Consider the following 21,829-nt stretch of genomic DNA (forward strand, 5'->3'; position numbering starts at 1 on the left):
TGAAATTGTAAGCTCTTAACAGGCTTACAATGCTAGTGATAGGGGCATAAAGTTGCTCATGCAAATAAATCAGTGTTATTACACAATTTACATACTTAAATTAGCTCCACACTTCATTGGTAGAATTCGGGGGGCCCTGACGTTTAAAACAAGGCACTGAGAACATTAAAAGTGCACAGGTAGTTTATTAAGGGGCACATCTATCTGAACTTTATCATAATAAGTCAACTGATGAGCATGAATTAATAGGTAGGATAGGGAAACAGATTGTTGCAGCAACTCCAGTCCAAAACTAATGCAAGTATTTATTTGACTTATCAGCTGTAGTTCCGTTCGTGCTCGTCAGTCAACTTATCATGATTTAATTTCAAGATGGCTGCACCTGGAGAACTACCTGAAGGTACTGTGTGTATAAACAGTATTTTTAATAAAGTAACTGTGCGCTTTCAAAGTTCTCAGTGCCTTGTTTTAAATGTCATGGTCTTCAGAATTCTACTTATAAAATATAGAGCTACTGTGAGCTTGTTAATGCTGTAAAAATTGTGTTAAAAGTGCTGTATTTCAGAATGCTAGGGGGAATGGAGGTGGGCTGTTTGACAAAATACTCGTACTTGTTAGCATGTTTTACTACATCCCAAGTCCATTTTACACTGGAGTTCTTCTTGTTTGAAAAAGATATGTTTGCAGTAAGAATTTCCTTAATGAGAAGAATTTGTAAATGCTTTACAGTCCCAACTTTTTCTGATTTGGGGTTGTATGAAGTGACTTAACAACAATGCTTGCAGCCACTAAACTATTTGATGATGTCAGTCTCCACTCCCTCTCTCTACAGAATAAAGAACCTCTGGCCATTCCTCTGACCTTTGGCCTCCTTTATGCTGAACCCCACATATGAGCTCATTTGGAAAATATCTCTTGTTTTTGTTGGTCATCCCAGTGCCTGTTAACTTGTTGGCTGTGAGCAAAGTCTCGTATTGTTTCCTGATTAAACACAGAATGTTGTGAGCACTGCACATGCTAGCACTTTTCTTAATGCATGAAGTCATTTTGTCCACCTTCCCCTATTTAATCCTTTTGTAAAGGTGCTTTAATTGGATCTAAATGTGGTTTACCATAATTAGAGCATCTAACAGATCTAACAGATAGTAAATGGTATCTAAACATTCATAACTACTGTATGTTTCACCTAATGATATAATAGGGACTAGGGGTAAGATGAGCCATTTGTTTTATTTGAGTTGACCTATAATCAATGGAATATGAGACACAATGCATGTAACACAAGTTCAGAATGTATGCCATTAGCTGGAAACTTTAGCATTGTGTCTGACTCAGTGACTCCGATAGACAACAAAATATGGGGTCCCAAAAAACAATGGTTTTGTGGTTCAGTTTTCCTCCTGTTAGGGGTAATTTGATACCGCTGATAGAGTAAAGTAAGCCATATGAGAACAGTTATTAACTATACACTGACATGCCAAGTCATAGAATTGCAGAGTGTAAATTGAACATGTTGCCTTAGGGGACAACTTGAGAAAACACACACACACACACACCTGTATACGTTGTGAGGTGTTATCTTGCGAGTAAGGCTTAACACTGGCCAGCATGAGAGAAATACGCTCAAAAACTATTCTACTGTGTCCTATTGTTACAAGGAATTCATCGCATTACCCACACCCACCCACAGTGGACAGTGCAGTGAGTGGTAATAATTAGGGCTGCATGATACTGGAAAAAATTTACATAGCAAATGTTCTTTTTTCAATTATATATATATATCGCAATATTAAACAGTACAGGGCCTATAACGTCACCAGCCCCGCCCCCTACCCAAGTGCTGTATCGTGTCTGGACTGATCAAGAGCTGAGCACTAAAATCTGAGGAAAACAGCAAAGCAACAGTTATCAGGCATTTAAAAGGCTTTTTTTAAAGGGAAAATAAGAGCGTTTTTTTTTTTTATTATTATTATTATTAAAAGCGTGAATTCAGCTGTAACTGTAAATATCTGCGCTAAACTGTGCTGGACTGAGGTTAACTGCCCCCCAGCGCTCCCCCAATACACCACACCTCACCTCACTTTGAGACCAATACACCCATCGGTGTAGATATATTCACAAGTGTCGTCACAATTTAAACACACGGAATAATTAGCAATGAGCTTCGCAATGCCCCTATTAACACCACATACAGTATTTGACTTGTAAAAATGAGTGGGTGAGATAAACCACTGGTTAGATTTACCCCAAAAATCTTGATTATTTTGCCCCATACACATCATTTTGGAGAAAAATGCTTATTTTAGAATTCCAATGTAAACATCTGGTCACATTTTCTTATACACTGCCATTTTATAGTATATATATGATTTAATTTTAAATCTGAGATTAATTACTTTTAAATAGGGCAATTAGACTTGATATGCCAAAGAAGCTTTTAAATATTGCACATTGTTCTTATTTTCAAAAGGAAACATTTTTATATGACAAATGATGTACAGTTGCTTAGGTACATGTGGTGGTTTAATTTACACACTGTCTCATCGTGTGCTAATCTACCCTATTTACACTGTCATACCAAATGTTATTTAATAGCATAACTTTTTTGCAGTATGTAAGTTGATAATGAAGAGGAAGGGACCTCGGGGAATGCCTTGTATAAGTTGTGAGGTGTTATCTTGTTAAGGAGTTGGCCATGGATAGGCAATCCCTGATCCAGAAGCTGCAGTCAAGGTAGAGCAAGTCCTTGGTAGGACAACATTTCATAAAAAAAGGCACCCTACTAACTTTTGAGCACATTGGTGATTGGTCATGCTTTGGGCTTGTGTTCCATCCAGCGGTGCGAAGAACATTTCACTGTTATTTAATAAAATACAAACAAATTCTGGAGGCAAGCATCACCATAATTCATAATGCACTACCTCAACAGGCGCAAGCTGAAAGTTTTGCCATGGCTTCACAGCCCCCAACCTGAAATATCATTTAAAATCTGTGGATCTGTGGCCTTTAGAAGAGCAGTACATGCAAAACAGCCCTAGAATAATGGGGAACTAGAAGATTTTCGCACTTTTGCACCAATGCAAAGAATGTAGTCTATTAAAAAATAGGCTTTGTGACAATGTTCTCTTTTTTTAATGTCACAGAATAAAAAAAAGAATGTGTAATTTTCACCCAGTAAACAAAATGGTTAACATGTGGGAGTCTTCACTAGGAACAAAGAGAAGTCGCTGGAAAAACAAGTGCTTAAGTAGGAATGTTTAGAGGTTTGTTTTTTTCAGATTCTGAAGCATGTTGCTGCTTAAGGGTAAAGATTTAAACTGCGGTTTCAGGATGCTGGTTAACGGTCAGTCGTTTATTGTTTGGCCTTTCATGGTGCTGATAAGCAGCAGGCAAATCAGAAGCTTATCGGAGGAGGAGGAGGAGGAGGAGAGAGAGAAGAGCTGGAATTGGGAAAGAGAAAGTGACTTAATGAATAGTAAAGTGCAGGAGAAGGAGGACAAATGACTGGAAGATGAAAAAGAGAGGGAGTTTAAGAGAAGGGGAGGGGGGGGGTGTAGAGCAGAAAATAAACCATCCTGTAATCATTGAGACACCCAGGGGAGGAAATGCCTGAGTCTGTAAACAGAGAGAGAGCGTGTTATATGGGAAGTCAGCATTCGATACACACATCCACACAGCCGCACACACACTCACACACATATAACACCTTTTAGCGTGAAAGAGGAGATATAGGTCATAGCTTTTCTCGTTGACAGTGGGGTGTTTTTGACCGCTGCCTGTCCAAATAATGTTGCACTGATTAAACATACACCCATTACTTATTTCTCAGCTCCACTGAACATATACTAGGACCATATTGTAGTTCTATAATTAAAGACAGTAGGCTTTCTGTTTCTCTGCATACTCCAATGGTTAAGACCCTACAGGACCACTACAGGGCAGGTATTATTTGGGTGGTGGGTCATTCCATCTCAGCACTGCAGTGACACTGGCTGGAGTACTGCTGGACTTTGGTCCTGCTGGTGGACTCATTGTCACTGCTGGACTTTGGTAGCCATTGTCAAGCTTCCTGCAGAATTCTGTTCACGTATTTGTCCACTGTCCTTGGCAGATTCAGTTCAGAGTTTAGTTTAAATTTGTTGGTTTATCTGGAATGGACCAGACTTTTAAGCACAGTCCACATGTTTGAGGTCAGGACTTTGAGAAGGCCATTCCAAAACTTAATGTTGGCCTGTTTATGTCTTTATTCCACAGCCATCTTCAGTGTAAGTTTTTGGGTCACCCATCCAGTTGGAACACCCAATTGGTCAAATTAACTTAACTTCCTAGTTGAAACTGGTTTGAGGTTCGACTGTAGAATTCCTAGATCGTTTTGGTTCCTTATTATTCAGTTTTCTTTCTGCATTGTACCAAAACAATTCCTCACCATCCACAAGTTTGCATGTCACTACCGCCACCATGCTTAACAGCAGTTTTCTTGATATTGAATGACAATGGTTTGTACAACATTTTAGCATTAAGTCAAGTTTAATTCTAAAATGTGTTTTATTTGCTGTCTGTAGCGTATCTTTCGTAGCCCAGTCACTAGCACTGTGTCTCTCTTTCCCTCCCTGCCTTTCTCTCTAGCTCACAAAATTAGTACAACACCACTGGTGCCATTACTATTTTGAACATACTAATTAGTGCTCTGTTGTTCGGAGTGAGCCTGTTTGTGCTCATTGGCAAAGTTATTGTAGGTTACACTGTGACACAGTTCAGTAATAAAATGTTTGGTGAGCTGTAATTATTTTTTATTACAGCTGCTGTCAAAAAGTAATGTTATGTGCCTATTTATCTGCTTTACAATATGCATGGCTTAGCCTGCAGACGTTGCACTGATTAAACAATAGCTTGTTTTCTTAAACATAAAGGCAACTCGGCTAGAAGACTGAATTAAATGTTATTTTAGAAAATATTAACAGATCAGTTCTGTCTCTGACTTTTCATCTACAATGTAAACTAGCTACATAACATTATATAATAGAGTGGACAGAGTTTAAAACCTCCAGCAGCACTGCTGTACCTGATATACATATACCAGAACAACACAATCCCAACAATTCAGTGTCACTGCAGAATGACCCACCACCCAAATAATACATAGGATTGACACTCCTTTGCCTCTGCTTATTTGAGATTTTTCTTGGCCTTGATTTAAAGTTTTCATAATATATTTAGATTTAATTTTTTAACAGCTACAATTAACCAACAACAATTAGTAATTGGGAGAATTTTTATGAATCTATCAAGATTTTTTTTAGCTCTTTGTTGATTTGTCTTTGTCTGATATTTGATTGTTCACTTAGTAATTGATTTGAATATTGTCTGTGTCTATTTTACTGTATGTATTTATCTGCTAATTTATCTAACATAATTACCACAATAACTTGTGGTAAAGAATATTTAGTACATTCATGTAAATTTAAAGCTTCACAGTAAATAACAGACTGCTTTTTAAGACAGAATGCTTTTTTTATTACGATACAGATGTTTAAATCACTATATAATATTTTGTGTCACAAAATATTGCGTTTGATCTGTATGGCTCCTAGTCCATAGAAAAAATAAAAAAGTCTCACTCCCCAAAAATACCCATGAGCATGACTGTACAGACAAACACACACTTGTGTTTCCTTCATAGTCAAGTCATTCATTTGAATGTTTTACTATTTGTATTTGTATTTTACTACACCTAAAACAAAATAACCTAATTTTAACCCGATTACATTTATTGTCTATCTTATATTTTCTAATAAATCAGAAGTGTCTTTTTTTGTGGGTACCTGACATATTTTCCAACATATAAAAATATTCCCATGATCAACCAAACATGCACACACACACACACATTTCCATGAGTTAATGTGTACACTACAAGCCCTCTGCACTGAGGGAATCTGTTCTAGGTTAGCGCACGTTCCTCTTCCTGCCTGGCACACCCAGATTGATTCCACATTTGTGTGGGTGGTGGCCGCAGCGAGCCGCCGGGGCCAGCCGAGCATAAAACTGCTCAGAACCCAAATAAGCATTACTATCTTCACTGTTTTAGCAGCAGCAGTTACTATCAACAAGTACTATCAGCGTAGTTACTATCAGCTCCATACTTTATTTAATAAGCATCAAAATATAAGGTAATGTTTGTCTTATTCTTCCTGTGTGTGTATAAGTTATGTTTGTGATATATGTTCAAATTCAATATCAGCCACTAATAAACCCCTCAACCTTTTTATATGATAGCACCACATGCAGTAGCTGGTACTGCTGGATTTAGTGTTAGATGTTGCTGCAAGGATTTGGACTTGGGTAAAAAGAATATATTTCTCTCTCACCTCAATGCAGTCACTCAGCCAAGATAATGTTGCTAACAAGTTGCATTAGCATGGATCAAATAATTCACATCAACACAAGCTTTACTGTAATTTAAGCAATATTATGGATAATTTACCTAAAAATATCAAGTTTAAAATCAAGCTCAGCTGGCTGCCAACTGCACTGTGTAACTTTGGTGAAGTGGACAGGACCAAGCCAGTAATAACTGTGTGATCTCTGTTTCATACTTTTTCATACATTTCAAAAGTCTTGTTGCTACATGCGACTAAAATGATCGAACACATCCAAACATGCCACTGAGTGATAGCTCTGCATGTCTGTTGATTGTCATGTCACGCACTAGGAACATTTTAACGACGTTCAGGAGCTTCTTCCAAAGGAACACACGCCCCTTTCATCATCATTTACACAACAGGTGATGCAGAAAGCATAATTCAGCCTTACCGCTGCATAATCCAAGACATATTTTTGTCAGATCCTATAATATAGAAGGTATTCATGTGATGTCACCATTAGCGAGAGTTACAGTAGTAAAGCCCACTGAAGGTTAAAAAGACAGACTGGTAGCAGACTGGTGTTCAGTGGGAATTCCTTGAAAACACAAAATTAGAAACAGCTGTTGTGTAGTTGACTGTACAAACTGATAAAAAAATATTTAGAGCTATCCTTTTACAGACTGCCATAAGCTAAAGATGTGAGAAGTAAATAGACTGTTACAAAAAATCCTTTGGGAAAAAAACAGACAAAATACAGCTCTGGAAAAAATTAAGAGACCACTTCAGTTTCTAAATCAGTTTCTCTGATTTGACTGTTTATAGGTATATGTTTACGTAAAAGAATCATTGTTTTATTCTATAAACTATGAACAACATTTATTCCAAATTCCAAATAAAAATATTGTCATTTAAATCGTTTATTTGTAGAAAATTATAAATGGCTGAAATAGCAAAAAAAGATGCAGAGCTTTCAGACCTCAAATAATGCAAAGTTTTAAGAGTTCAGAAAGCAATATATGATTTAATAACCCTGGTTTTCAATCACAGTTTTCATTCATCTTGTTCTCCTCCACCAGTCTTACACACTGCTTTTGGATAACTTTATGCCACTCCTGGTGCAAAAATTCAAGCAGTTCAGCTTGGTTTGATGGCATGTGATCATCCATCTTCCTCTTGTTTATGTTTCAGAGTTCACAGTTTTCAATTTGGTAAAATCAAAGAAACTCATCATTTTAAGTGGTCTCTTATTTGTTTAACATAAGCAATGGTGTCAGCAATTTTTTTCTTAGTAAGATTTCTTATAACAGGCAATCACAAAGACAAATCTGTACACAAGAATCAGAATAACTTTTTGGGCTTATTATGAGTTTAAATGACCTAAAATAAGACTTAATAAGATTATTATTGCTAAAATAAGTAAAACAGTCTTAAACTTACAATGCATATTAAGAAAAAAGTAAGATTAATTGCCTTGAAATAAGTTAATTTCACTTGCTATGGTTTATGTTTTTTTGCAGTGTGAAATGTACATGCTTTGCTTAGTGAAGTGGTTTTCAAACCAGCTTCTGCAGTACCATGTTTCTAGAGGATTTAGTAATTACGGCACACATGATCCAACTCATGAATTAACTGATGAGCCATTGCTGAGATGTACTGTGTCTGTTAAAGCAGGAAAACCACTAAGACAAACAGGATGGTGGTACTCCATAACTGGGCTATAACTATGAACTACTGGCTAGTGTATTACCCCTGCATCTTAAAGGAAATGGCAAGTGACACACTGATTGGTTTATTTCACGTTACGTCCAGAACACACCCATAATTAATTAAGAGAATTAGTACATGCCTTTTGTATGTTTTGAGCCAAGCAAGGCATACTTTTTGTGCCCTCACGATACCAAAGACACACAGACATGCCCTAAATCCAGTTTAGCGATTTGAAATTGACCAGCGTGCTACATATTGCTAAAATACAATCTAATAATATTATATGCTTAAATAATGGTGCTTTAACTTGTTTTTTTTTTCACAATAAATGTTTTGATGTAACGTGTTTTATTCATGTGCAACCACATGACACATGTTCATTTATCAATCCATTACTTAACCCTATGTCACTATGGTGATTGGCTGAATGCTACGATTGGCCTCTCTCTCCTCTGCAGTGAGTGTGAGGTGTGTAGGATGGTGTTTGTGTGCGGATGCGTGGTGATGCTGGGGAATTTGGAGCTGTAGTGCTGCTCAGTCTGTCACACAGGCGGTCTTTGTGCGCTGGCCCAACCGAGCGGGGCTCCATCAGGACAAGCCGCACACAGCCCGGCTTGGAATGTCAGGAATGGAGAGACCGGCTGAAGTCAGGCCTGCATGAGGCCGGAGAGGTGGGGCAGAGGCGGCGGTGGTTTAAAGAGATGTGGAGTGGAAAGCTTGGCATATAAGTTTAGACTCTGAGTTTGTTGTTGTTTGTTTTACAGCGAGCTGATTTCATTTGTGCTTCAGTGATGGGGGTGTGGAGTGTGCTTTGATAGTTTTTTGAAGATTTTATTTAATTTGCACATTGTCACAATAAAATCACAATAAAATCTGAACATCTGGGCAATACAGACTTTTATTTCCTGTGATTTGTTTCCAATGCAGATGTTCCAAGAACATTATCTAACATTACAATGAAGAAATTTCTTTCTCCTCTTATTCTTACTCTTACTCTTACTGTTTTCTTACTCTTACATATTTATGATTTATAGGCATGTCCTTATCACATCTTTTGGCTCCTGCGTCCAAGTCATTTGATTTTGAGTATCTGCCGATACCAAGTCCCAGTCTGATACTTTGGCAATGTTGTTAAAAAAAGAAGAGAAAAAACCCATCCTATAGGTTGTCCCATACGTTTTTTTAAATGATTTTTAGATATTATTTAAATGTAATCAAAACTTACCATTTTTATCACAAAATAAGTAAACTGTATGTATCTTTTCCTAATTAAAAAAAAAACTAAAAATGTCACACAAAATAATTTCTGTGATTAATCATAATTAGGATCATGATTCATATTTTTAAATGCTTGTAGTTACCTGTATTTTTGGAAGGAAGAAAATAGGAAGAAGAAAGGGATAAAATTGGAAAGAGAGTAATAATAATGTTGTGTGGTTTAGGCCTGGCAGACAAGATATAGACTAGAGTCTGTTTTTTTTTATAATATCTCTGAGTAGTTTTATTGCTTTAAAAATTTAATATTGTAATTTGTTGAGTTGCTGAGTCTAACAGAGCTTTAATGGAGGAAATATACATATTATTATTTATTTATTTTGGCATATTCCACATTGGAAAGTGTGTATTGACAGTTTAGAGAAAAATGAAGCTTGGTTAAAAGTAAAGGATGGTTTGAAATGTAGCTTGTTGGATTAGTAGCATAACATTTATATTTTCAATCTTTTTCACCCGATTCGGATCCTTTAAAAACAATGTAATTGAAATCACTAATTATTTCTATTTATTCACTGTATTAGGCCCAACAGTAATTTTTATTTTAATGCAGATTTTTTTTTTTTTTTTGCTCATGTCCTTTCATAGGAGCTACAGTGTGTAATTCACTGTTACATAATTTACAACTGCATATCATCACTGTCCAATGAAACAGGAGTATCTTCAAAACAGAGAGAAATAAAACCTTCTTAACTTGCAATGAAAGTCAATGTAAAAAGATTTTATTTCAGGACATTTTGAAGAATTTATATTGGTCTATTCATCAATAAATTTAGGACACAGTTTAAAGAGACAGTTTGTCTGTTCAAATTATGAATTAAACTAAAAATCGACAAAAATGGAGATGTTTGTTTTTCATTGGACAGTGATTGTGTAATGCTATGAGGATGTTCTATAATAGACAGCTTTACACATACCATTTGTTGACAAGCTGAAGTAAAAGAAGCATGTGGACTGAGTCAATAAAAAAATATAACAAGATTTGACCCCAGTATAAGCTGGTTTATTAAAGGTTAAGAGTTACATAGAGTGTGTGCCACTCTACATACAGTGTGCCAGGCCAAGAGTGGAAAAAACAGAAATGCACCTCATTAGAGCCCACTTTAGTCTCACATCTGCTGTGTACAACCAAACTGGGGTCCATGTTCCACCAGTTTAGTCTGGATTCAGATGGGTGTGGCAGAATCGTAACTGCACACTTGTAATGCTTACAGCTGAATTTGTCATATATGACTTTAAAGATAAGTTTAGCTGAACTTTGGTTGTCTTATGTTTAAGTGGTTGAGAGTAGTATAATGGCCTTTTCAGGCAATGAGAGTCGTAATATATGTTTTTGATTCCTGTCATTAGCTGTGGGTAAAGTGGCCAGTAGCCAGTTGAGTGCTGTTGTGTTCGTCTACATCTGGACTCAGTGCAGTCTGTTATTACCCTGCTGTACCGACTGCTTCTATATCTGTACATCGAGGCCCACGGCTCATTCTCATTTGTCCGTGAACTTGCTCGCTGGAAACTGGAAAACTGTTCCCTGGAAGTGAAGTGTGTGTGTGTTCCAGCTCATTGTGACCTGTATATATTTGTGTGCTTCCTGTTCCTGGATTCCCAAAATTGAGCTGTATAATCTGTAATACACAATACAGTGCTGTATTCTTCCAGCACTAACACTCAAAAATAGATTTTTATTATTAGTTAAATAGATTTAGAGACAGAAGTTGGCTGAATTACTGTTTCTGTTTAGATTTGTATGTTACTACTAGGGCTGTCTTTAACATTAACACATTAGTGCATGCAGTTAGTCTGAAAACTGATGCTGTAATATTTTTAAGACTTACTGTCGAGTTCTGAAGGTAGATAACCCTTTATTTATGCTGAAGTTTATGCTCTCTCTTTCTTTTTCTCTCTCTCTCTGTCACATGGACACACACACACACAGCTGATGGCACGTTTCCTCTTTTCAAGCTGTTGAAGGTGTGGAATATGGAGCTACACTATTACTTATTTTCTCCTCTAAAGCTCTTAGTTAAATTCAGTAACTCATTAGCACATTGCAATATTCTAGTTTAAAAAAGCATTAAAACTGCCCTAAAATATTATAATACAGTAAAAATAAAGTATCTAGTCTGCCAGGTGTATAATCACACTACCCCATTATTTTTGTCCCAAAAATACATACAGTTAAATATCAGCATTTAAAAACATGCAATCATGTTTTTATCCATGATTTAGACCCAGAATATTGCTGTAATTAATACAGTTATTGTTTAAAAGCACAAATAATATAAATATAAGTCTTTATAACACTAATTTAATTTATTCACATTTAAATACCCATTATCAAAAGCTTAGTCTTAAGAAAAAAAGGGTGATTAATTATGATTGATCACAGAATTCTATTGTGATTTTTTTATTTAACCACTAGTTACTGCCCTTAGAAGTTGTCACTGCTACAGCAGAGAGGATAAATCGAGGCTTTGTTGAATTTAATAAGATGTTATGAAAACCCTGGCTTTCACTACACATGCTAAAGAGCATTAACATCCAATAAACTTTAGAGAAGTTCACAATGGAAATATGTGTGAATCACTGCTGGCACATCTGTAGCCATTCATAAACTCAATCTGGGCTTCTCTCTTTCATACGCTATACTAATGTACACTCTTCCAGAAACGTTATTCAAGACAACTAATAGCTTATGTAAATTATTATCTAAAACAACGAACAATTATCTTGAGTGCCAGAACCACATGGTTCAGCCATAACATTAAAACCACTAAATGCTGATGTGAATAACATTGATCATCTCATGGCAAATGTTGAGGTGGGAAATGTTCAGAAATGTGAGATATACTGGCATCTACATGCTCCGCATCTACACGGCGCTTCGCATCTACACGGCGCCCCGCTCCGCACCTACACAGCACTCCGCATGTACACGCCGCTCCACATCTACATGACACTCCGCTCCGCATCTACACGCTGCTCTGCTCCACATCTACACGGCGCTACGCTTCGCACCTACACGGTGCTCCGCATATAAACGGCGCTCCGCTTCTCCTCGGCGCTCCACATATACACGGCACTCCGCATCTACACGGCACTCCGCATCTACACGGCGCTACGCTCCGCACCTACACGCCGCTCCGCTCCGCACCATGCACTCCGCATGTACACGGCGCTCCACATATACACTGCACTCCGCATCTATACGGCGCTACGCTCCGCACCTACACGGTGCTCCGCTTATACATGGCGCTCCGCTTCTCCTCGGCGTTCCACATATACACGACACTCTGCATCTACACGGCGCTCCACATCTATACGCCGATACACTCCGCGCCTACATGACGCTCCGCATATACATGGCGCTCCGCTTCTCCTCGGCGCTCCACATATACACGGCACTCCGCATCTACACGGCGCTCTGTTCCCCACGGTGCTTCGCATCTATACGGCGCTACGCATCTACACGCCGCTACGCTCCGCACCTACACGGTGCTCCGCTTATACACGGCGCTCCGCTTCTCCTCGGCGCTCCACATATACACTGCACTCCGCATCTACACGGCGCTACACTCCGCATCTACACAAACCTCCGCTTCTCCACAGCGCTCCGCATCTACACAGCGCTCCGCTTCTCCTCAGCGCTCCACATATACACTGCACTCCGCATCTATACGGCGCTACGCTCCGCACCTACACGGTGCTCCGCACCTACACGGCGCTCCGCTTCTCCTCGGCGCTCCACATATACACGGCACTCCGCATCTACACGGCACTCCGCATCTACACGGCGCTACGCTCCGCACCTACACGCCGCTCCGCTCCGCACCTACACGGCGCTCCGCATATACACGGCGCTCCGCTTCTCCTCGGCGTTCCACATATACACTGCACTCCGCATGTATACGGCGCTACGCTCCGCACCTACAAGACGCTCCACATATACACGGCGCTGCGCTTCTCCTCGGCGTTCCACATATACACTGCACTCCGCATCTATACGGCGCTACGCTCTGCGCCTACACGACGCTCCACATATACACGGCGCTCCGCTTCTCCTCGGCTTTCCACATATACACTGCACTCCGCATATATACGGAGCTGCGCTCCGCACCTACACGGTGCTCCGCATATACATGGCGCTCCGCTTCTCCTCGGCACTCCACATATACACTGCACTCCGCATCTACACGGCGCTACGCTCCGCACCTACACGGTGCTCCGCATATACATGGCGCTCCGCTTCTCCTCGGCACTCCGCATCTACACGGCGCTCCTCATCTACACGGCACTACGCTGCGCACTTACACGGCGCTCCACATGTAAACGGCGCTCTGCATATACGCGGCGCTCCGCTTCTCCTCGGCACTCCGCATGTACACGGCGCTCCACATATACACTGCACTCCGCATCTATACGGCGCTACGCTCCGCACCTACACGGTGCTCCGCTTATACATGGCGCTCCGCTTCTCCTCGGCGTTCCACATATACACGACACTCTGCATCTACACGGCGCTCCACATCTATACGCCGATACACTCCGCGCCTACATGACGCTCCGCATATACATGGCGCTCCGCTTCTCCTCGGCGCTCCACATATACACGGCACTCCGCATCTACACGGCGCTCTGTTCCCCACGGTGCTTCGCATCTATACGGCGCTACGAATCCACACGCCGCTACGCTCCGCACCTACACGGTGCTCCGCTTATACACGGCGCTCCGCTTCTCCTCGGCGCTCCACATATACACTGCACTCCGCATCTACACGGCGCTACACTCCGCATCTACACAAACCTCCGCTTCTCCACAGCGCTCCGCATCTACACAGCGCTCCGCTTCTCCTCAGCGCTCCACATATACACTGCACTCCGCATCTATACGGCGCTACGCTCCGCACCTACACGGTGCTCCGCATATACACGGCGCTCCGCTTCTCCTCGGCTTTCCACATATACACTGCACTCCGCATATATACGGAGCTGCGCTCCGCACCTACACGGTGCTCCGCATATACATGGCGCTCCGCTTCTCCTCGGCACTCCACATATACACTGCACTCCGCATCTACACGGCGCTACGCTCCGCACCTACACGGTGCTCCGCATATACATGGCGCTCCGCTTCTCCTCGGCACTCCGCATCTACACGGCGCTCCTCATCTACACGGCACTACGCTGCGCACTTACACGGCGCTCCACATGTAAACGGCGCTCTGCATATACGCGGCGCTCCGCTTCTCCTCGGCACTCCGCATGTACACGGCGCTCCACATATACACTGCACTCCGCATCTATACGGCGCTACGCTCCGCACCTACACGGTGCTCCGCTTATACATGGCGCTCCGCTTCTCCTCGGTGTTCCACATATACACTGCACTCCGCATCTACACGGCGCTACACTCCGCATCTACACAAACCTCCGCTTCTCCACAGCGCTCCGCATCTACACAGCGCTCCGCTTCTCCTCAGCGCTCCACATATACACTGCACTCCGCATCTATACGGCGCTACGCTCCGCACCTACACGGTGCTCCGCATATACACGGCGCTCCGCTTCTCCTCGGCGCTCCACTCTGCATCTGCACGGTGCTCCACATCTACACGACGCTCCGCTCCGCATCTACACGGCGCTCCGCTTCTCCACGGTGCTTCGCATCTACACTGCGCTACGCTCCGCACCTACACGGCGTTCCGCATCTATACGGCGCTCTGCATCTACACGACGCTCCACTCCACGTCTACACGGCGCTCCGCTCCGCATCTACAAGTCGGCGCAATTGGAGTTGTTAATCTTGATGTGTGTTATTGGTGAATTAGTAGTGTATTTATTTAGAAACAGGCAGTAGCCTAAGCTATTGATAAGAACACGACCAGAAATTAAACCTGCTATTCATGCTTCTGCCTTAGTAAACATAGAAATGTTAAAAAGGTCTTTTTTTTTATCAGAGCTGAGCAGATCTGTTTAATGGAATCATGTTGTCAAGCTGGTGATTGAATGACTGGGGATGTCCAGCAGAATTCTAGAAGAAAAGCTTTGTTTTCAGATTTGTTCACAAGATCTGTTTTCTTAAAAATGAGAAATTCTTGCTACTTTTGTTTAGTGAGCACCCTGATTAGTTTAGATGTCAGTCTCACTTACTGTAAAGTGTGCTGCAGTTAAAAGCTTTGTAATTATTTAAGGGATTCTTTGAAATGGAAAATCCGATAGCATCTGTTCCAGACAGATGTTAAAGAAGCATCACTGTAGTGGTCAACTTCAGACAGTGTGTAATGATGGCCATCAGAAGCTTGTGTGGGAAGCTAGACTCTCTCAAGGGACAGTGACAAAAGCTCGGTGTGTTCTACGACCACAGCTCATGCTCTCTTGACCTCTAAACTGTGTCAGACCTCTGCCATCAAAAGCACTTGTCTCTGATAGTTTTCCGCAATTTTGAGCCAAGGAATGTGTGAAGTATTTGTGAGTGAGTGAGCGTGTGTGTGTGAATGAGTGTATAAGTAAGTGTATGAGTGAGTGAGTAAGTTTGAGGATTTATAACAGCATTATAAGTGTATAGTAATGTCTTGCTCATGGGCTCCTCCTACAGTCGGAAAGTGGAATTTGCACTTTAAGCCTCCCCAAAGGACACACTTTTCACATGCATTTTGCAAGAAAAGAGATAAAGAATCGTTATCTACAGTAAAATAATTATGTGAACTGACAGGTTAGAGTACATTAGTAGGATTTTATGCACCTTTAACTTGTTTTCCTGTCTGCTTTTCTAAAGTTACATGGTGCATTTAGATAGATAGATAGATAGATAGATAGATAGATAGATAGATAGATAGATAGATAGATAGATAGATAGATAGACAGACAGACAGATCTTTATTAATTCTTTGGGAGGAAATTAAGATTCCAGCAGCAACATAACAAAGTAAACAGGAAATAAACACAAGTAACAGAGAAAAGAAAAAAATACAATACAAAAAAAATACAAAAAAAGAATTTAAAGAGTCCAATTGGAGAGGTATTGCACATTATTATTGCGCTCTAGTGAAAATTATTGCATATAGTCCAGTTTATGTTTTTAATAAACAATTATTGCATTTTAGTGATGTTATTCTGTTTATTGCAGATCAGTGGAACATCAGTGTGATATTCAAGCTGTTTGTGATATTAAAACTTAAAACTCTCCTTCATTATAATGTAAGTCTGTGTTTTTGGGTTTATATTCCCTCAATAATCATAATTGGATTTCTGCAGATGTGTGATAATTCGGATGGTCATGTAAAAGGCATACTCTGAGTTAAGGCCTAGGATTTGGATTTTAGCTCAGTAATAAGATTCCCCTGCCCATGTGATTCATGGTAACTTTATTTTGGTTAGCTCAGTTTGCACATGCATGCAAAATTAACCGATTATGATGACAGAAGCTTGATCAAGGCATTAAATGATTTTTTTTATCTTTGCAAACTATTTAAATATGATCAAAACAATCATTGATCTTAATAATTCCACTGTAGCTCTGGCTATATGTTCAAGGTCATTGTCTTGCTGGAAGGTGAATCTCCTTTACAGTCTCAAGTCTTTTGCAGCCTCCAACAGGTTTTATTTCAGCATTGCCCTGTATTTATCTCCACCCATCTTCTCATCATAAGCTAGTTGTCTTTTTGTCTTTGCTTTATTTTTTATACATTACATTGCCAATAATTGGATAGGGATTGCTTTGTATTTTTGGTTAAATAATAAAGCTCTGTTCAGTGAGCACATAATAATAGCATGGAAATAACTGTTGACTCCCATATCCCCCCCATAACACAAAATAAAATGGATCAGGGTTGAGAATAGTGGTTTCCAGGCTGCCGTACACAGCTCGGCTCAGCTCAGGAAGAGCTTGAAGGACCACTCGAATAGCAGATGATGAAGTTTTCTCATTTTACCCAGATAAAAAGAAATGCCATCTAATGTTCATTCCTTGTCTGGAATGAACAACACAGATGTTCACAGGGCGAGTCAACAGGATTCAGGCTCTGTGAGACGGCTGGAAGTCATGTTATTGTCTCACTGTCTCGGTGTTGTTTTATAAAGGAATTCTAAGATTTGCATGGTCTGGAGTGTTTTGAAAAACGTGATTTATAAAGGCACTTTTGCTATGTTCAGTATGAGCCAGAGGCTGTGTATGGAAGCTTGTTCAGATGCCAAAAATGCAAGGGTGCCCAAATTTTATTAATTAATTTATTTAATTGTTATTTTGTTGCAGATGCAGCACTTGGAGTCTCAGGTGTTGGAGGCAGAGCGACGAGCTCATGAGGCGAATCAGCAGGTAAAAACTTACACAGTGTCTTTGTATGCCTCTTGAATCTGATTACATTGTTTATTTGTCCATGCCACACAGTACTTATGTACAAAATATATACAGTATATGCAGTACAGGTCCACCTTTTCATGTGTTATATGTGTGTATTACAGGTGCAGTGGATGGAGGAGCGCCTGAAGGCTGCAGATGTGCAGTCCGGGGACTCTGAGCTGAGGCTGTTCAGACGGTGTCAGGACCTGCAGGCCGCTCTGCAGGAGAAAGACGAGCTCATTGCTGCTCTGGAGCAACAGCTGGAGGAACAGGTCAGTACTTTACCCAATCAAAAGAGATCAGGCAGAAATGTTTACATTCTTATATATTCAGAAACACAAAACTCTTTTTTTGAAAATTTGCTCTCTGAAACATTTCTTATTATATGTAGGCCTATATGGAGAGGTACACTATGTTGCTAAAAGTATTCATTCACCCATCCTGTCACATTTTCGTCCTCATATTCTCATATATTTTTTTTTACACATGTGCTTTTTAGCACGTGGCCTTGTGTTTTCATTGTGTCTCCTCCCTTGTCTACGCCTTAGTCTTTGGTGTCATTTGTGTCATTTGTAGCTCTGCCCCCTTGTTACTTCTCCCCAGGTGTTTCTTGTTTCCTGTTCCACTTCTGTGTGTGTATATAGTCCCTTTGTTTCAGTGTGTGATTTTCAGTTCTTGTGCATTTCTTCGTCTGTCTTGGTTGCTCGTTCCTTGTTTTATGGCCCAGTTCATTTCTCATTTTGTTGCTAGTCTTGTCAGTTAATTTATTGTGTTTTGTGTTCATTTTGGTTTATTTATTGTTATTAAAAGATTATTTGCATTTACATGCACCTCCTCGTCTCCCTTCCGCATATCCTGACACATCCAAATCATTGAACTCTAGTTCCGATCACTTCCATAGCCACATGTAGAAAACCAAGCACCTAAGCATGCAGACTGCTTCTACACACATTAATGAAAGAATAGGTCGCTCTCAGGAGATCAGTGATTTCCAGCGTGGTACTGTATTAGGATGCCACCTGTGCAACAAGTCCAGTCGTGAAATGTAAGAGAGGTACAAATGGTAAATTCCAATTCCTGACACCACTTAAATCCAACAGTATAGTCTGGACAAATGTGAGGCTATACTGAGGTTAAAAAACATTTGTTAAAACACATAAACTTCAATATATATTTAAATAATATATAAATATATTAAAAATATTAAATATATAAAAATTACAATTTACCCTTAAACTTGTTTTCTTAAATAGAAAGTTAAATAAAATTCTAAGAAGACACTTTTGTGAATTTATCCCCTGGTTCTTTTGCTGGCATGTTTTTCGAGACCTATCTCTTCAGTATTTGTTTAGTAAGACTCTGGCAAATCCGACATATTTGTTCAGCTTTAGAAAGTGAATGTTCATGGATGTGGTTTCCCAGAGGCCTAATACTCCCTCACTCCTACAGAAACAGAGCCGAATCCAAGACGCCAAGACTGTAGAGGAGAAAGCGGCCAAGATCAAGGAGTGGGTGATGCGGAAGCTGAAAGAGGTCTGTGTGTGTCTGTGTGTGTGTGTGTGCCTGTATACCTCTATATTAACTGATTTCCTTGTGGATTTAGTTTGAAGCAGAAAATGCCTCCCTGAGGGAACAGAATCAGGAGCAGGAAGCTCAGCTACTGGAACTGAAAAGACAAATTCAAGGTAAAATTATGTAAAACCACATGGACTTCAAAAAACATGTAAAAGTTATTAGTTTTATAACTGCCTTAGCTTATCTCTGACTTCTGTATATATTATGTTTGTATTAGGTCTAGAACAGTCTGCTGGATCCAACACCAAACCTGGAGAGGCCCAGCGGCTCAGTAGCCTGACCTTTGGCTGCTTCCAGGTTCGAGGGAAGAGCCTTCAGGTGCTGACGGGTCCAGTATCTGCTCAGAGGAGCGACAACGGTACTTGCGCTTTTCAGACACGAACTGCTGCAGAAATCTGTCTACTACTCAGAGAGATTACGTATATAATCTTAAAGTAGTAAAAGAAAATCCAATCTAAACAATTTCTCACTTACTATCAGTGTTGGGAGTAACGGCGTTAAAACTAACGGCGTTACTAACGCCGTTACTTTTTTCAGTAACGAGTAATCTAACTAATTACTATGACTGTAACTATAACGCCGTTACCATTTCCGACACCCCGTTACTGCACGTTACTTTAGCAGCTCTATGAACTTTTTTTTTTTATTTCGCTTTGCCCTGGTTAACCCCTCCTCTGTCCGGTGAACTTGAGCTTCTGGCCGCTGTGCCTGTGGTTTGGCGTGGTGAAGTGAGGCACAATTGTGACGATTTGCGTGCTCTAATCAATTCAGTGATTGCCGTGGACAACCCAAGTTCCGAATTAAGGACGTTAAGCTCTTTTTAGCTGCTCCGGTTTTTGTGGTGCTGCTGCTTTCTATTTTAGAGCTTAGATTCTCTGCCCGAATCCCACCTGACCTGAGGACCGACCCGAAATCAGGCTCCTATTTTTATTTTATATAAAGCTCTGGTGTGATAATCACAATGTTGCTAAGTAACCAATTATTATTGTTCACTAAAGCGAACGAAATAGCGAAAATTGAAAGTGAAAAACATTTGTGTTAACTGAATCTAATAAAAACGGTAATTAAAAGGAAAAACATAACTATCTCGAACTGTATTTTGTGTTTATAAAACTAACTAAAACGAACTGAAATAACTGATAGAATACCCTCATTTTTGTGTTTAATTTATTTATAAGCGCTGTTGTACAGCGGAGTTGTACAGCGGGAGTTGTTGTGCCGAGCGCGCGGCACTCGTGGTCCGTTAGTTCTTGTGTAAAGCGCTCGCGCTAGCAAGCCCACCCTAAAATGAACAGAAAAAATAAAAACAAAATAAAATTAAACTATAATAAAAATGAAAACTGTAATCACGTAGCTCTGGGCGCACGTGAACGCCTCCGCGTTTGACTTGCAGCATTGTGTGTAGCTGTTCTTAAAAATCATTTAAATTAAATAATAGTTCTATGCTTCTATGTTACAGTTTTAATTAACATAATTCTGATTATATTTCGCTCATTCAATCAGCCCGAAAACAGACAGTTTATGGGGCGGATCGGGTCAGGCTCATAATGACAGTTTATGGTTCGGGCTTGGGCAGAATGTGCACGGGCTCCGGCTGGGTCGGATTTTTTGGGCACGATCTAAGCTCTATTCTCTTTTGGTGAAGCTGTTATATTAATACCATTTTAACGGGCATTAAATTGTTGTTTTTGTCCATTATTTTGTTTTATATATATACATATTTCTTTTGAGTGTGGCTTGGTTTGTTAAATTTCATCCCCAGACGCGTTTTTCCGCTTTTTTCAGTATTACAAGTTTTAGTAATTTTCTTTGGTTGTGTGGAGAATTTCGTTTTATTTTTTTGAAATTCGTTAGATTATATTTTTGTCAACATTTTGGGTTTATTTTCGTTTGTTATTTTTTGTTATTTTTCTAATAATAATAGTAAATGCATAATTGATTTCCTTTTTTTGACGGGCGAATAATAAAAAGTAACGCGATAGTTACTTTTACTGGTAACTAATTACTTTTATAGTGGAGTAACTCCGTTAGTAACTCAGTTACTTTTTTGGAGAAGTAACGAGTAACTATAACTAATTACTTTTTCAAAGTAACGTGCCCAACACTGCTTACTATAAATATGCAGTGGTATGTAAAAGTTTATATTTGTTACAGTGAATAGAAATATATAAAAAAAGATTTTTTTTTGCATTTTAGACAAGATAGCTTACCATTTTTAACAGTTTCAAAAACTTAAAAGGTAAAAACCTTTTTGTGCAAAAGTATTCAGCCCTCTTTACTCTGAAATCCCGAAATAAAATCCAATGCAATCAGTTCCCTTCAGAAGTCACTTACATGTAAATAGTTAATGGAGTTCAGCTGTGTGTGATTTAGTCTCGGTATAATTACATTTGTTTTGTGAAGGCCTCTAGTGAACAAACAGCATCATGAACACAGAGGAACTCACCAGACAGGTCAGAGAAAAAGTTGTGGAGAAGTTTAATGCAGGGTTAGGATATAAAAACATATCCCAAGCTTCGAGCATTCCAAAGAGCACTGTATCAAGACATGGCCGTCCACCCAAACTAAAAGATCAAGC

General features: G+C 39.9%; 1 protein-coding gene across 1 annotated transcript in view; it reads left to right on the plus strand.

Moving 5' to 3' along the window:
• plekhh2 (pleckstrin homology domain containing, family H (with MyTH4 domain) member 2) overlaps window positions 1-21,829 on the plus strand; it is a 57,523-nt gene that overhangs the window by 8,747 nt on the left and 26,947 nt on the right. The window contains exons 3-7 of the mRNA XM_007255793.3: window positions 17,590-17,652; window positions 17,799-17,948; window positions 19,126-19,209; window positions 19,280-19,361; window positions 19,469-19,609. Of these exons, the coding sequence (XP_007255855.3) occupies window positions 17,590-17,652; window positions 17,799-17,948; window positions 19,126-19,209; window positions 19,280-19,361; window positions 19,469-19,609 (520 nt within the window). The remainder of the gene's footprint in view (window positions 1-17,589; window positions 17,653-17,798; window positions 17,949-19,125; window positions 19,210-19,279; window positions 19,362-19,468; window positions 19,610-21,829) is intronic.

This window comes from Astyanax mexicanus, chromosome 7 (genome assembly GCF_023375975.1).
Source record: "Astyanax mexicanus isolate ESR-SI-001 chromosome 7, AstMex3_surface, whole genome shotgun sequence".
Taxonomy (NCBI): domain Eukaryota; kingdom Metazoa; phylum Chordata; class Actinopteri; order Characiformes; family Acestrorhamphidae; genus Astyanax; species Astyanax mexicanus.